We start from the raw sequence: 19,125 nt of genomic DNA on the forward strand, positions 1-19,125 counted from the left end.
ATAGTCTAGTCTATAGTCTAGTCTATAGTCTAGTCTATAGTCTAGTCTATAGTCTAGTCTATAGCTAGTCTATAGTCTAGTCTATAGTCTAGTCTATAGTCTAGTATATAGTCTAGTCTAAGTCTAGTCTATAGTCTAGTCTATAGTCTAGTCTAATCTATCTGTCTATAATCTAGTCTATAATCTAGTCTATAATCTAGTCTATAGTCTAGTCTATAGTCTAGTTCTATAGTTAGTTCTATAGTCTAGTCTAGAGTCTAGTCTATAGTCTAGTCTATAGTAGTCTATAGTCAGTTCTCATAGTCTAGTCTATAGTCTAGTCTATAGTCTAGTCTATAGTCTAGTCTATAGTCTAGTCTATAGTCTAGTCTCTAGTCTAGTTGTTATAGTCTAGTCTAGTCTATAGTCTAACATTCCCTTAACAGAATTCAAAAGTTATCAAAAAGACAAATATAAATTAGATCCAACTTACCCCACTGTACTGATAACACCACTTTTATTATCGATAGCGAACACCCATTGAGTCTCATTCGCCAAGGTATACAAAAGTCTAGCATTGATGCTCAAATCATCATCCATAGCTTTAATGCGCATAACACTGGTACCAACGGGAACATTTTCCGCTACATTCGCCACATATTTCGATTGTTCAAAATGAGGATCATTGTCATTTTGATCCTCGACAATAACGGTAATATTACAATGACCTTGATAGCTAATGGGAGAACCACGATCAGTGGCTTGTATTTGTAAAATATAACGCGACTGTTGCTCACGATCCAAAGGACGGGCAGTCAATTCACCGGAGTTTATGTCCAAACTGAATTTATTGCCAGTATTGCCACCTGTAGGGGTTTTAATAAAAAAGAAAATATTTATTGTTTTCAATGCATGATCATTAATAAACTTTCTTGTTATTATTGTTTTTTGCTCTCTCTCTCTCTACTCACCTATTATGGTATACATTATTTCACCATTGGCACCTTCATCTAAATCAGTGGCCACAATTGTGTGTATTACCGCCAAATCACTATTTTCCGGTACTGAGAGTGCATAGCATGATCCCGGTCTAAATTCCGGTGCATGATCATTAATGTCAGTTATGGTTATATATAAAATGGCAACATCAAATTGACCATTTTGTGCGGCAGCCGCTTCATTTACCGATGATCTTTGCCTACGTGCCATCAAGGAATTTCCATTGCTACTACTTGCTGCTGCTGCAGATGTTGAACGTTTAGCATCATATACATAAATTGGCACCGTATATGAGGCTTTTGTTTCACGATCAAATTGACCGCGTGTGGTGACAATGCCACGTTGGGTGTCAACATGAAAATGATTATCGGCGACACCTGTTGGTATCTCATAGGTGAGATTAGCTGTAATAAGGAATTAGAAGGAAAAAAGAACACATTTGTAAGTATGAATAAGTAAGTGGCGGAGTGAGTGAGTGTATGAGTGAATGAATAAAGAATCAGAAACAAAACCGTTAATTGTTTTTTTTTTTTCAGTTTTGCATATGCCGTCTCACTAAGTGAGTTTTTGAGTGAGTGGTAGGAGACTGAATGACTGAATAACGTCTGGCTGAGTGAGTGGTTGTTCGGCTTTAACTTGTGACTATGTGAGATGGATGAAAATTGTATGATGTAGACAGATTGATGGACACCTCGTGATTTTCTATTTTGATCTTTTTTTTCGGTTTGCTTAAAGTTTTGTTAAGAAATTTTAACAAGCAAACAAAATCATAGAAATGATCAAAACAAAAGAATCATTACAAGACAGTTTAAGGAATTTTTAAGAAAAATATTTGCTTTTTTTAAGAATGGAGGTATGTGTTTGTGCATAATAAGTTTATTTTAGAAATTATTGCTAAATATTCAAATTTTTACTCACCATTTTCACCCCCATTAAAAGACTTGGCTGACACTTGCACTACAAAACTGCCGGCTGAAGCATTTTCCGTTATATTGGCATAATAGCTAGACTTTAGAAAACGTGGTGGATTACTTTTAGTACCTCTAACCAAAATTTCCAATTTCATTAAAGAGCTTAACTTTTCCTTAGCACCCTGATCTTGAGCCTTTATAAGCAAATCAAATCTATTACGTTGTATGGTATTCAGATTGGCTATTCCATCGGCGGTATTATGCACTACTGGTGGCAAAGGTTTGGCTAGTTCGAGAAACCCTGTTTCCTTATTTAAACGAAAATAAGTTAATTCATTGCCATTTACCAGGGTATAAGTAATGCGTCCATTATTGCCGGTATCTGGATCTATGGCCACTATATGCATTAATAGATCTCCTACTCTTTTGTTATCGGAAATAAAAACCGTGGCCGTGGGAGTATCATTTTTGTTTTGCAAACCATATTTGTTTTTGGGTTCACGATTAAGAGGTGGTATTACAAATTCTGGTTTATTATCATTTTCATCTAACACCTTAACCACCGCAGTCACTGAGGTATATAAACGTTCGGTTTTATTTTCAGCCAAATCAAAAGCTTGCACTATTAATATATATTCCTTAATGGTCTCATAATCCAAAGGCCCCATAACAGTTAGACCTCCAGTTAATATATCAACATTAAATAGATCTCTGTCTTCCTTTGGCAACTTATCCACATTCCAATTCTTGGGACTATATTTCAGCAATTTATATTGTATTTGTCCATTAAGACCAGTATCCGCATCAGTGGCTGAGAAATTATAGATAACCGAACCCTCACTGGCCAATTCACTGACTTGTATTTTTATGGGATCTTCCTGCCAACTGGGTGCATTATCATTGACATCTAATATTTCGATTTTAACCGCTATGGCACTACTTTGTGGATTATTGCTGGCACTGGTATCTAGGGCTCTTATTTCCAAACGAAATTCTGCCTGTAGTTCACGATCCAATTGGCGTGCCACTACTAGAGACCCTGTATGACGATCAATATCAAAGGCTCCCTCGATAAGGTCTTTGGATAGGGGTGTTAAGGTGTAGGTTATGTAAAGATTATCTTCGTTAAAGATCATATTTTGTTTGCTGCGATCGGAGGCATCCACTGATCCCACTATATGACCAATGGCAATGTTTTCGGGTACCTAAAAGATAAGAAATTAAGATGTTAGGGTTGATTTAGTAAAAATTTCGTTTTTTTTAAATTCATGCTTTTGAGACTTACAACCCCTGAGAACTGAGGACTAGTTTAAAGAATGAGACTAAAAGACTGCTCAAATACCGTAAAATTGTTTATGAAAGAAAGCCGGACGAACAATGACCGGCTGTCAATCATTAATGTTAAACTATTTAGTGGTGGTCTAAGGTCCCCAGGGGTATCTTTGCTATTTATACAAAACATTGACATTACTCAAAACTTTTATATTTAAAATTTTGTTATTAATAAAAGAATTATAAACCAACTCATCTCTTTTGGTTTCACCTCCAAAGGGCCAAGAGTATTAAAAAGAAAAAGTTTCGTAAACCACCTAGAAACCAACACTTCTACAAATCATATGATAATCTTTAAGCAAAAGAAACAACCACGAAAAAGAAAACGACAAACTACCAAAAAGAACACAGTGTTGAAAATCCAATCTTAAAGCCATATTTCATATACATATAAAGATAAACCACAAACTACATGAAAGAGGATTTTGCAAAACAGAAAAAAATAACAGCATTTAAAAAAATTTATAAGCGTTAAAACTTACAGACATTTATAAGAACACAAGAAAGAAGAAAAAATAAAAACGTTTCTTCTTCTGATAAAAAATACCTGCAACCAGACTACCGCTTTATTGAAACAAACAAATCATGTAGAATGTGAAAAAGAAGGTGAAATGTGAAAATTAAAGGTAAAAGGCGATTCATAAAAACTCCTTCTGAAAAGTTAAGTTATGGTAAAAGAAACATTTTGGATATATTATGAAAGCGGTCTTTGGGACCCCCGGAGGACTCAATTCTTTGGGACCCCCGGGGACTCAATTAAGTTTCAATTGGTACTTTAGCTTTGCTCGATAAAAACTTTTTTTAATGAAAACTATTTAAAACTTGTACTTAAATAACTGAAAGTTTTACAATAGTTAGAGCAGAGCACCCCAGGGGAACACTGACCAGCATTTAAACTATAGCTATCTAAATCAAACTGAATGAAAACTATTTAAAATGTGTGCTAAAATAAGTGAAAATATTACAATAATGATAGTAGAGCCCCCGGGGGAACACTGCCCCCTTTTCAAACTACAGCTAACCGATTTCAACCATTTTCAATAACATTTCAATTGGTACTTTAGCATTGATCTATAAAAACTTATTTTAATGAAAACTATTTAAAATTTGTACTTCAATAACTAAAAGTTTTACAATAGTGAGAGTAGAACACCCCAGGGGAACACTGACCAGCATTTAAACTATAGCTATCTAATTCAAACTGAATGAAAACTATTTAAAATGTATGCTAAAATAACTGAAAATATTACAATATTGAGAGTAGAACCCCCGAGGGAATACTGACCACTTTTCAAACTACAGCTAACCGATTTCAACCATTTTCAATGACATTTCTATTGGCACTTTAGCATTGCTCGATAAAAACTTTTTTTAAGAAAACTATTTAAAATTTTTGCTAAAATAACTTAAAGTTTTACAATAGTGAGAGTAGAGTACCCCAGGGGAACACTGACCAGCATTTAAACTATAGCTATCTAATTGAAACTGAATGAAAACTATTTAAAATGTGTGCTAAAATAACTGAAAATATTACAATAATGAGATCCTGGGGGATTTCAACCATTTTCAATAACGTTTGAATTCATACTTTAGCATTGCTCGATAAAAACTTTTTTTAATGAAAACTATTTAAAACTTGTACTTAAATAACTGAAAGTTTTACAATAGTTAGAGTAGAGCACCCCAGGGGAACACTGACCAGCATTTAAACTATAGCTATCTAATTCAAACTGAATGAAAACTATTTAAAATGTATGCTAAAATAACTGAAAATATTACAATATTGAGAGCAAAACCCCCGGGGGAACACTGACCACTTTTCAAACTACTGCTATATATTTCAAACTGCTTTTAAGATTGTATATGGGGGCTAGGCGAAATAAATGACCGATTTCAATCATTTTCAATGACGTCCTAGGGTTAAAAGTAGAGTATTTGCAAAGTTCAAAAAATTAACTTGAAAATTCTGATCTGTAGTGTGAGCACAAAGTTTACATGAACACACAGATGGACAGACAGACAGACAGACAGACATACAGACGGACGGACGGACGGACAGACAGACAAAGAAAGTGATTCTGAACAGATTTATATACTTTAAGGTGGGTATAGGACCAATATTTTTGGGTATTACAAACATCAGCACAAACGCATAGTACCCTCCCCACTATAGTAGTGTAGGGTATAAAACCTGCATAAAAAAAAACGTTTTGTTCTTAGTCTGCACAAATTATTACATTTGTTGTTTCTTTTTTTACATTAACTAAAAAAAAGTTATTTTTCTTATTGGTTTTGCTTTCATTGGAATTTAAAATTTTATTTGTATTTTTTTTTTTCAAATTTCCTGTTCTTGTGTGGAGTGTTTTCGTTAAGGAAATCAACTTTATGTATGTTAAACTGCCAAAAATTTTAAGATTTATGTTTGATTTTAATGAGATTTATTTGAATATTAATGTGCAGAAATTCACACATGCAATAAAACAGAGACATAAAATGAAAATACAAAAAAAAAATTAAATATTCTGTAAAGAAGTTAACAATTTATAAGGATTAATATATTGTCCATTTAATATGACAATGAACAAATGGAGTAAAATTTTTGTACATATTTTTTTTTTAACTTTTCATCTTGATTAAATGTTAAACAAAAATATGTTTATGTAAAAGTATTAAGATTTTTGAAATTGTTTTTAAATAAAAAAGTAGCTGGTTTAAAATGACAGTATATTCAAAAGGAATTGTCTTAATATATTGCTGACATGTCAGTAAGAGTGTGTTAAAAGTACATGACCTTTGAAGAGTTTTCTCAATTAAGTTTTGACCTAAAACTGGCAGTAGAGAATTCTATATGAACTTTACCACTTTACTTTAAGAAAATAAGGTTTTTTTTTATCAAGTAATAAATCCTAGTCGCACCCAGCATATGGACCCATTATAACGAAAATCTAGTTGAGTCAATTTTGATAAAGATACGTACATATTAAACATAATTTTGGGGATCTAAAGCGATATTAAGGGGTCCCATGTATGTGGGCTTGGTAAAATAATGGACCGATTTTGATGAAAATCTATAGGGTATGTCTTTAGACTATTTTAGCGAATTATCTTCAAATTTGCGACCTGCACTTTGATTAAAAGGCTTACATAGACGGACGAAGGACAGACGGACGGACGGAAGGACAGACTGACGGACGGACAGAAGGACAGACACATGGAAGGACAGACGTAAGGAAGGATATTGTAATTGGTTAAGCTTTAATTACAATCGCTTCAAATGTAAATGTAATTGAAAAGGTAACTTATGGTATAGGCACAATTGGGACGAACGACGAATTTCGTATAACATGACGAACTAGTCGACAAAAATTCGTCGCGTAAATTAGTCGAATGGAACATAATCAAATTAATCGTACTGCGAATTCGTTTCAAAATTTCTTGGTTCGAAATTGGAAAAAGTAAGAAAAAGGAACAAAAATTATACTTTTGTGAATCTATACGATTTTGAGATAATTTTAACAACTTTAAAGTTTATTCGAACATTATTTCGAAATTAGAAAATGTAAGAAATTGGCCTCGAAAAGAACTAAATTATATTTTTGTGAATATCCCCAATTTGGAGATTATTTTAACAGCTTCAAAATTTTTTCGAACATTACTTCAAATTTTCGAACTTAATTTTAAATATTCCAACACAGCATTGTAGTGTCATCAAGTGTACTCCAGACTGCCATATCTAAGACAATTCGGGCCACGAGAACTGGTTTTAATGGCTTTAAAATTTGTTCGAACTTAAGTTCGAATTTTCGAATTTTTTTTTTTTAGTTTTTATGACTCAGAGATTATTTTAAGAGCATAAAAAATTTTTCGAACATAACTTAGAATTTTCGAATATAATTTGGAATATTTGAACATAATATTGTTTTGTCATTAGCTGTACTCACAACCGCCAAATTTCAGCAAATTCGGGCTACCGGAATTGGTTTTACAATAATTTTCCCCAATTAATTCGTCGTTCGTCTGCGTAAGAAATAGAAATAAACCTATCGCATAGTTCGTTACGTACGACGAATTTCGTCATACGCAATGATTGTGTACATTTTCATATACCCAAGTGTGTTCTATTTCTGACGACGAATATTCGTTCCGAAAAATTCGTCGTTCGTCCCAGTTGTGCGTATACTATTAGCCTGATAAAATGAAAAACTTCCATTTTAATTTTCTTTTTTGAAATATTTTTCTAAAATTTTTTAACGATTTTTTTAACGATTATTGAAGCTAAATATTAGTAATTAAACCCAAAACCTGTCAAATACCTTTTTTTTATCATTTGTTTATAGCGATTGAAAATTAACAATAATTTTTTTAACTAACTACCTCAATATCGAATGAAAGAAGAGCGTACGTTTCAAAAACAAAACAATTTAAATGGAAATGCACTTTTATATTTTACTTCTTTACCAAGAGTATAAAATACAAAATAAAATCGTTAAATAACCATCTCGTAACGAACGGTAGTTACTTAAATAATTTATAATATTACCATTTTTTTAAATTGTTATTGCAAATTATATTAACCAATTTAAATGTAAACGAAAAAAAATTAAACGGGACTACATTTGTCACTGATATATGAGCAAAAACATAAGGAAGCAGAAAGTTTTAGAAAATAAAAAAAACATATAATAAGACCTTTTAGACACCCTACAAAGGTGGACCGCATTGTATGGTAAGCAGCTAGCATTTATTCTCTAGTATAAATGTACCACAAATTTGATTATTTCTTCATATAGAGTGTCTAAAATTCTATATAACTGCCTTAGTAATCACACTTGTTGTTTCTTTTTTTATATCAAGTTTTCTTAAAGCCTTTTCAAAAATTTTTGAAACAACTAAAATTAAACCTTAATAAATGAAATGAACAGCAATCGAAAAAAAAAAAACAAAAACAGAACAACGCTCAAGAAATGACACAAACTAAAATGTTACGCACTTCAAAAGGAAGAAACCGCTCTTTTTTTCAGATTGTGTACTTGCAATTTCAAAAGGAAGTTTATTCGTTCGTTTTGTATACTATATGGATAAAATGCACATAATGACTTGAATATTGTGATTGCTGTTGGCTTAAAATGAACCAATACCACACCATTACATTAACAATCAAAAAAAAAAAACAACAACTAAATTGTGACAATAAAATGTAACAGTTTTTTAATTGGTATCTCTCTTTCTCAGAGTAATAATACAAAATGAACATTTAAGTTTCTTTTAGGCGTGTGCATATCGAGTAGTATTTTTGTGATTTTTTATACCCTCCGCCCTTGTTTGAAAGTTTGGTTTGTCAAGATCAGAATACAGAATACACTATAGACCAGACACTAGCCTAAAACATAGACCAGACTGTAGCCTAAATTATAGACTAGACTATAGACTAATTTTGTGTGAATGTTTGGTTTGTCATTCAAGATAAGAATACAGAGTAGACTGTAGACCAGAATCTGGCCTATACTATAGACAAAGACTAAACCATGGACTAGACTATAGACTATGCTCTAGACTAGACCCGACTATAGACTAGACTATAGACTAGACTACAGACTAGACTATAGACTAGACTATAGACTAGATTATAGACTAGACTATAGACTAGACTATAGACTAGACTATAGACTAGACTATAGATTAGACTATAGACTAGACTATAAACTAGACTAGACTATAGACTAGACTAGACTATAGACTAGACTATAGACTAGACTATAGACTAGACTATAGACTAGACTATAGACTAGACTATAGACTAGACTATAGACTAGACTATAGACTAGACTATAAACTAGACTATAGACTAGACTATAAACTAGACATAGACTAGACTATAGACTAGACTATAGACTAGACTATAGACTAGACTATAGACTAGACTATAGACTAGACTTTAGACTAGACTATAGACTAGACTATAGACTAGACTATAGACTAGACTATAGACTAGACTATATACTAGACTATAGACTAGACTATAGACTAGACTATAGACTAGACTATAGACTAGACTATAGACTAGACTATAGACTAGACTATAGACTAGACTATAGACTAGACTATAGACTAGACTATAGACTAGACTATAGACTAGACTATAGACTAGACTATAGACTAGACTATAGACTAGACTATAGACTAGACTATAGACTAGACTATAGACTAGACTAATAGACTAGACTATAGACTAGACTATAGACTAGACTATAGACTAGACTATAGACTAGACTATAGACTAGACTATAGACCTAGACTATAGACTAGACTATAGACTAGACTATAGACTAGACTATAGACTAGACTATAGACTAGACTATAGACTAGACTATAGACTAGACTATAGACTAGACTATAGACTAGACTATAGACTAGACTATAGACTAGACTATAGACTAGACTATAGACTAGACTATAGACTAGACTAGATAGACTTAGACTAGACTATAGACTAGACTATAGACTAGACTATAGACTAGACTATAGACTAGACTAAGACTAGACTATAGACTAGACTATAGACTAGACTAATAGGACTAGACTATATAGACTACTAGCTAGACTATAGACAGACTATAGACTAGACTATAGACTAGACTATAGACTAGACTATAGACTAGACTATAGACTAGACTATAGACTAGACTATAGACTAGACTTATAGACTAGAGCTATAGACTAGACTATAGACTAGACTATAGACTAGACCTATAGACTAGACTATAGACAGACTATAGACTAGACTATAGACTAGACTATAGACTAGACTATAGACTAGACTATAGACTAGACTATAGACTAGACTATAGACTAGACTATAGACTAGACTATAGACTAGACTATAGACTAGACTATAGACTAGACTATAGACTAGACTATAGACTAGACTATAGACTAGACTATAGACTAGACTATAGACTAGACTATAGACTAGACTATAGACTAGACTATAGACTAGACTATAGACTAGACTATAGACTAGACTATAGACTAGACTATGACTAGACTATAGACTAGACTATAGACTAGACTATAGACTAGACTATAGACTAGACTATAGACTAGACTATAGACTAGACTATAGACTAGACTATAGACTAGACTATAGACTAGACTATAGACTAGACTATAGACTAGACTATAGACTAGACTATAGACTAGACTATAGACTAGACTATAGACTAGACTATAGACTAGACTATAGACTAGACTATAGACTAGACTATAGACTAGACTATAGACTACTATAGACTAGACTATAGACTAGACTATAACTAGACTATAGACTAGACTATAGACTAGACTATGGACTAGACTATAGACTAGACTATAGACTAGACTATAGACTAGACTATAGACTAGACTATAGACTAGACTATAGACTAGACTATAGACTAGACTATAGACTAGACTATAGACTAGACTATAGACTAGACTATAGACTAGACTATAGTCTAGACTATAGACTAGACTATAGACTAGACTATAGGCTAGACTATAGACTAGACTATAGACTAGACTATAGACTAGACTATAGGCTAGACTATAGACTAGACTATAGACTAGACTATAGACTAGACTATAGACTAGACTATGGACTAGACTATAGACTAGACTATAGACTAGACTATAGACTATACTATGGACTAGACTATAGACTAGACTATGGACTAGACTATAGACTAGACTATAGACTAGACTATAGACTAGACTATAGACTAGACTATAGACTAGACTATAGACTAGACTATAGACTAGACTATAGACTAGACTATAGACTAGACTATAGACTAGACTATAGACTAGACTATAGACTAGACTATAGACTAGACTATAGACTAGACTATAGACTAGACTATAGACTAGACTATACTAGACTATAGACTAGACTATAGACTAGACTAGACTAGACTATAGACTAGACTATAGACTAGACTATGACTAGACTATAGACTAGACTATAGACTAGACTATAGACTAGACTATGGACTAGACTATAGACTAGACTATGGACTAGACTATAGACTAGACTATGACTAGTCTATAGACTAGACTATAGACTAGACTATAGACTAGACTATAGACTAGACTATAGACTAGACTATAGACTAGACTATAGACTAGACTATAGACTAGACTATAGACTAGACTATAGACTAGACTATAGACTAGACTATAGACTAGACTATAGACTAGACTATAGACTAGACTATAGACTAGACTATAGACTAGACTATAGACTAGACTATAGACTAGACTATAGACTGACTATAGACTAGACTATAGACTAGACTATAGACTAGACTATAGACTAGACTATAGACTAGACTATAGACTAGACTATAGACTAGACTATAGACTAGACTATAGACTAGACTATAGACTAGACTATAGACTAGACTATAGACTAGACTATAGACTACTATAGACTAGACTATAGACTAGACTATAGACTAGATATAGACTAGACTATAGACTAGACTATAGACTAGACTATAGACTAGACTATAGACTAGACTATAGACTAGACTATACCTAGACTATAGACTAGACTATAGACTAGACTATAGACTAGACTATAGACTAGACTATAGACTAGACTATAGACTAGACTATAGACTAGACTATAGACTAGACTATATACTAGACTATAGACTAGACTATAGACTAGACTATAGACTAGACTATAGACTAGACTATAGAGCTATAGACTAAACTGGACTATAGGTAAAATTGAGATTTAAACAAAAAATAATTTAAAAAAGTTTTTCGTCACTTTAAATAATAATTAATATCGAATTTAAGATTTATTATTGATTTTTTTTAATATGATTTATATTTAAAAAGCCCTTATTGACAATTTTTGTATATATTAAAAAATAAAATCCCACGCCTAACTTTTGTTAGTTATTTTATTTCTTAGACTGTTTTAAAGTTTTGCCACAATTTGCACCACACTACAGCTTAAACAAATAAGCGGCAAATTCTTTTGTTTTCTTACTAAAGGTTTTTTTTTTCTTCCGATATTCTTGGTAAGAAAAACTTTGTCTTTGTAATTCTTGTTGCTGTTTAGTTTTCGTGTATTTAAATTTGTCACGTGATGCTACAAATCATTGTCACACATGTATCTGCTGCAAACTACAAGTAGTAGTTGGCAAAAGTGTTTTATTTCTCTGATTTTATTTTTATAAAGTTCGTTTGTTTAGTGTAAAGTTAGTTAGTATTTCGAGTAAGTACTAAATATTTATGTAGTATGTGAGAAATAAAACAGAGCAGCTATTTAATCATATATTGTTTAGTTTTTTTCCTCGGCAGTATATAAATTATATTAAAATAAAGAACTTTTATTTAGGAAGGGAAGTTTTGCTTAGAACGTTACAAAATTTCTTAAGACTTTAACTGGACTAAAATTTAACTGAATTAGGAATGCACTAGAACTGAACTAGAAATGAACTAGAACTGAACTAGAACTGAACTAGAACTGAACTAGAACTGAACTAGAACTGAACTAGAACTGAACTAGAACTGAACTAGAACTGAACTAGAACTGAACTAGAACTGAACTAGAACTGAACTAGAACTGAACTAGAACTGAACTAGAACTGAACTAGAACTGAACTAGAACTGAACTAGAACTGAACTAGAACTGAACTAGAACTGAACTAGAACTGAACTAGAACTGAACTAGAACTGAACTAGAACTGAACTAGAACTGAACTAGAACTGAACTAGAACTGAACTAGAACTGAACTAGAACTGAACTAGAACTGAACTAGAACTGAACTAGAACTGAACTAGAACTGAACTAGAACTGAACTAGAACTGAACTAGAACTGAACTAGAACTGAACTAGAACTGAACTAGAACTGAACTAGAACTGAACTAGAACTGAACTACAACTGAACTAGAACTGAACTAGAACTGAACTAGAACTGAACTAGAACTAGAACTGAACTAAACTGAACTAGAACTGAACTAGAACTGAACTAGAACTGAACTAGAACTAAACTAGAACTGAACTAGAACTGAACTAGAACTGAACTAGAACTGAGCTAGAACTGAACTAGAACTGAACTAGAACTGAACTAGAACTGAGCTAGAACTGAACTAGAACTGAACTAGAACTGAACTAGAACTGAACTAGAACTAGAACTGAACTAGAACTGAACTAGAACTGAACTAGAACTGAACTAGAACTGAACTAGAACTGAACTAGAACTGAGCTAGAACTGAACTAGAACTGAACTAGAACTGAGCTAGAACTGAACTAGAACTGAACTAGAACTGAGCTAGAACTGAACTAGAACTGAACTAGAACTGAACTAGAACTGAACTAGAACTGAACTAGAACTGAACTAGAACTGAACTAGAACTGAACTAGAACTGAACTAGAACTGAACTAGAACTGAACTAGAACTGAACTAGAACTGAACTAGAACTGAACTAGAACTGAACTAGAACTGAACTAGAACTGAACTAGATCTGAACTAGAACTGAACTAGAACTGAAATAGAACTGAACTAGAACTGAACTAGAACTGAACTAGAACTGAACTAGAACTGAACTAGAACTGAACTAGAACTGAACTAGAACTGAACTAGAACTGAACTAGAACTGAACTAGAACTGAACTAGAACTGAACTAGAACTGAACTAGAACTGAACTAGAACTGAACTAGAACTGAACTAGAACTGAACTAGAACTGAACTAGAACTGAACTAGAACTGAACTAGAACTGAACTAGAACTGAACTAGAACTGAACTAGAACTGAACTAGAACTGAACTAGAACTGAACTAGAACTGAACTAGAAGTGAACTAGAACTGAACTAGAACTGAACTAGAACTGAACTAGAACTGAACTAGAACTGAACTAGAACTGAACTAGAACTGAACTAGAACTGAACTAGAACTGAACTAGAACTGAACTAGAACTGAACTAGAACTGAACTAGAACTGAACTAGAACTGAACTAGAACTGAACTAGAACTGAACTAGAACTGAACTAGAACTGAACTAGAACTGAACTAGAAATGAACTAGAACTGAACTAGAACTGAACTAGAACTGAAGTAGAACTGAACTAGAAAACTGAACTAGAACTGAACTAGAACTGAACTAGAACTGAACTAGAACTGAACTAGAACTGAACTAGAACTGAACTAGAACTGAACTAGAACTGAACTAGAACTGAACTAGAACTGAACTAGAACTGAACTAGAACTGAACTAGAACTGAACTAGAACTGAACTAGAACTGAACTAGAACTGAACTAGAACTGAACTAGAACTGAACTAGAACTGAACTAGAACTGAACTAGAACTGAACTAGAACTGAACTAGAACTGAACTAGAACTGAACTAGAACTGAACTAGAACTGAACTAGAACTGAACTAGAACTGAACTAGAACTGAACTAGAACTGAACTAGAACTGAACTAGAACTGAACTAGAACTGAACTAGAACTGAACTAGAACTGAACTAGAACTGAACTAGAACTGAACTAGAACTAGAACTGAACTAGATCTGAACTAGAACTGAACTGAACTAGAACTGAACTTGAACTGAACTGAACTAGAACTGAACTAGAACTGAACTAGAACTGAACTGAACTAGAACTAAACTAGAACTGAACTAGAACTGAACTAGAACTGAACTAGAACTGAACTAGAACTGAACTAGAACTGAACTAGAACTGAACTAGAACTGAACTAGAACTGAACTAGAACTGAACTAGAACTGAACTAGAACTGAACTAGAACTGAACTAGAACTGAACTAGAACTGAACTAGAACTGAACTAGAACTGAACTAGAACTGAACTAGAACTAGAACTAGAACTAGAACTGAACTAGAACTAGAACTAGAACTGAACTAGAACTGAACTAGAACTGAACTAGAACTGAACTAGAACTGAACTAGAACTGAACTAGAACTGAACTAGAACTGAACTAGAACTGAACTAGAACTGAACTAGAACTGAACTAGAACTGAACTAGAACTGAACTAGAACTGAACTAGAACTGAACTAGAACAGAACTAGAACTGAACTAGAACTGAACTAGAACTGAACTAGAACTGAACTAGAACTAAACTAGAACTGAACTAGAACTGAACTAGAACTGAACTAGAACTGAACTAGAACTGAACTAGAACTGAACTAGAACTGAACTAGAACTGAACCTAGAACTGAACTAGAACTGAACTAGAACTGAACTAGAACTGAACTAGAACTGAACTAGAACTGAACTAGAACTGAACTAGAACTGAACTAGAACTGAACTAGAACTGAACTAGAACTGAACTAGAACTGAACTAGAACTGAACTAGAACTGAACTAGAACTGAACTAGAACTGAACTAGAACTGAACTAGAACTGAACTAGAACTGAACTAGAACTGAACTAGAACTGAACTAGAACTGAACTAGAACTGAACTAGAACTGAACTAGAACTGAACTAGAACTGAACTAGAACTGAACTAGAACTGAACTAGAACTGAACTAGAACTGAACTAGAACTGAACTAGAACTGAACTAGAACTGAACTAGAACTGAACTAGAACTGAACTAGAACTAAACTAGAACTGAACTAGAACTGAACTAGAACTGAACTAGAACTGAACTAGAACTGAACTAGAACTGAACTAGAAATGAACTAGAACTGACCTAGAACTGAACTAGAACTGACTAGAACTGAACTAGAACTGAACTAGAACTGAACTAGAACTGAACTAGAACTGAACTAGAACTGAACTAGAACTGAACTAGAACTGAACTAGACTGAACTAGAACTGAACTAGAACTGAACTAGAACTGAACTAGAACTGAACTAGAACTGAACTAGAACTGAACTAGAACTGAACTAGAACTGAACTAGAACTAGAACTACTAGAACTGAACTAGAACTGAACTAGAACTGAACTAGAACTGGACTAGAACTGAACTAGAACTAGAACTGAACTAGAACTTAACTAGAACTGAACTAGAGCTAGAACTGAACTAGAGCTAGAACTGAACTAGAGCTAGAACTGAACTAGAACTGAACTAGAACTGAACTAGAACTGAACTGAACTGAACTAGAACTGAACTAGAACTGAACTAGAACTGAACTAGAACTGAACTAGAACAGAACTGAACTAGAACTGAACTAGAACTGAACTAGAACTGAACTAGAACTGAACTAGAACTGACTAGAACTGAACTAGAACTACTAGAACTGAACTAGAACTGAACTAGAACTGAACTAGAACTTAACTAGAACTGAACTAGAACTTAACTAGAACTGACTAGAAATGAACTAGAGTTGAACTGGAACTAAACTATAAACTTGAACATATTCCTTGGAATACTTCCCCTTGTGTATAGAATATTTACATATACATTACGCTTTGTGAGTGTAAATTTTATATAAAAAACAGTCCACATACATTTAAAAGTCAAAGATCACGAATTTTTTTCTCGACTTTGTTCGCTCTTTTTCCTATACTACTGCAGTCTACAGCAACCTTTCAAGTCTTAACACTTACTGTTACTTAAAATGTGCAATTTTGTTGTGCTGTTGCATTTTAGTTCTTAAAAAAACGAATATAAGCAACGAACTAAGTGGGAAGTTATAAGCGTAAAGACTTGAGCATAGAATTCTTAGAATTTGAATATTGTGTGAAATAACAACTGCAACTAAAAAATATAAAGAAAAAACGACAAACAGAAGACATTGGCATGACTTCCTAAAAAGACAGTATTCCATAAGGAAAAAACAACAAAAACTACTTCTATGTACAACACTAACTACTGACAAGATTGCTAGTTTAAACAAATGTACATAAATACTCTCATACATATTTATATGTAAATAGATACCTAGCCGAATATACATACATACATATACATACGTATAGTAGACCCATCATATGTACAATTTTGTAAGACCTGGCTATATGGAAAATGGAAATATGCACTCAGGCGTGGGCTATCAGTTTTTTTTGTTGGCCTTTTCTGTTTAGATGCCATACTTTCCCCTTAAGCCAACAAAACAACAACAAACATGAAATCTTCAAGAGCTTTTTCAAAGTAACAAACAAATCTCAAAAAGGGATACTTTATTCGTTCAACAAAAGGGTCATACATCTATCTAGCTGTTACAGCAAAGGCACTTAGATTTACTTAAATAAGGTAGAAAACAAAGAAATGAAAAAGACTTACCCGAAATACTAAACTTGAGCTGGTAAACGTTGGTCGATTGTCATTCAAATTAACACCTCAACACGCAGCAAACGTATTGATTGTTTTGGTGGATTGCCACCGTCTGTTGCTGCCACAGCCAAACGATAAATGCTGCGTTCCTCATGATCCAGCACGACCAACGTACGTATGACACCCGTGTTGGCGTCTATGCTAAACAGACCAAAGCCATCCGAATCACGACCTTTTAATATCGAATAAGTGATCGATGCATTTTGTCCATTATCACGATCGACAGCACGTATGCGCACAACTTCAGTGCCTGGTGGCTGTTCCTCTCGTACGCTGACCACATCCTCTTGCGGATCAACAATCTTCGGTTGATTGTCATTGACATCGGTTACATGGACTTTGACAGCGACGCGTGAACTACGATACGGTGTACCTTGATCGCGAGCCTCTGCTACTAAATCATAAACAGAACGCTGTTCACGATCCAAAGGTTCGCGTGTTGTTATTTCACCTGAAATGAAAATGAAGAATAGAGGGAGTTAGTGAATGTTTGATTATGTGAATGTGGGGGTTGGTTGTTGAGCAAAATTTAAATAACGTTTTCTGTTGTTCATGTGTGAAATGATTTGTTTGGTAATTAGAAGGGATTTTGGTTTACAATTTGGAAGCACTCTTGATTACTTATATATGTGTTTTGTATTTTGCCATACATACATATCGCACACACAATACAAAAGTGACACAACTCAAAATTTTATTTTTGCGTTTTTATATTCTTTAAGCCTTAAGTTTAAGCCTTAAACTATACACAAGATACTTGTTTAACTCTACAAAATATTAGTGTATTTTGTTGTTAACTGTTCAAGAAAAAACGTTATGTCTTTCTTTATCTTTCAGAATTTGTAAAAAATTTGTTTCCTTTTCTTTAAAAAATTTTTTTGAGTTGTGTCACTTTTGTACTGGGTGTGCGATATGTATTTTAGTTCAGTTCTAGTTAAGTTCTGGTTCAGTTCTAGTTCAGTTCTATTTCAGTTCTAATTCAGTCTAGTTCAGTTCTAGTTCAGTTCTAGTTCAGTTCTAGTTCAGTTCTAGTTCAGTTCTAGTTCAGTTCTAGTTCAGTTCTAGTTCAGTTCTAGTTCAGTTCTAGTTCAGTTCTAGTTTCAGTTCTAGTTCCAGTCTAGTTCAGTTCTAGTTCAGTTCTAGTTCAGTTCAGTTCAGTTCTAGTTCAGTTCTAGTTCAGTTCTAGTTCAGTTCTAGTTCAGTTCTAGTTCAGTTCTAGTTCAGTTCTAGTTCAGTTCTAGTTCAGTTCTAGTTCAGTTCTAGTTCAGTTCTAGTTCAGTTCTAGTTCAGTTCTAGTTCAGTTCTAGTTCAGTTCTAGTTCAGTTCTAGTTCAGTTCTAGTTCAGTTCTAGTTCAGTTCTAGTTCAGTTCTAGTTCATTCTAGTTCAGTTCTAGTTCAGTTCTAGTTCAGTCTAGTTCAGTTCTAGTTCAGTTCTAGTTCAGTTCTAGTTCAGTTCTAGTTCAGTTCTAGTTCAGTTCTAGTTCAGTTCTAGTTCAGTTCTAGTTCAGTTCTAGTTCAGTTCTAGTTCAGTTCTAGTTCAGTTCTAGTTCAGTTCTAGTTCAGTTTAGTTCAGTTCTAGTTCAGTTCTAGTTCAGTTCTAGTTCAGTTCTAGTT

The 19,125-nt window shown here is 33.4% G+C and overlaps 1 protein-coding gene across 1 annotated transcript in view; it reads right to left on the minus strand.

Annotated features, from left to right (window-relative positions):
* Positions 1-468: 468 nt before the first annotated feature.
* LOC119606317 (protein dachsous) overlaps positions 469-19,125 on the minus strand; it is a 271,844-nt gene continuing 253,187 nt past the window's right edge. Inside the window, 5 exon segments of the mRNA XM_037959761.1 lie at positions 469-845; positions 951-1,382; positions 1,897-3,094; positions 17,461-17,510; positions 17,513-17,962. Of these exon segments, the coding sequence (XP_037815689.1) occupies positions 469-845; positions 951-1,382; positions 1,897-3,094; positions 17,461-17,510; positions 17,513-17,962 (2,507 nt within the window).

The sequence above is a fragment of the Lucilia sericata genome, unplaced genomic scaffold (genome assembly GCF_015586225.1).
Source record: "Lucilia sericata isolate MDLA Ls3-8-SP2 unplaced genomic scaffold, ASM1558622v1 Contig000571F_arrow, whole genome shotgun sequence".
In the NCBI taxonomy this organism is placed as follows: domain Eukaryota; kingdom Metazoa; phylum Arthropoda; class Insecta; order Diptera; family Calliphoridae; genus Lucilia; species Lucilia sericata.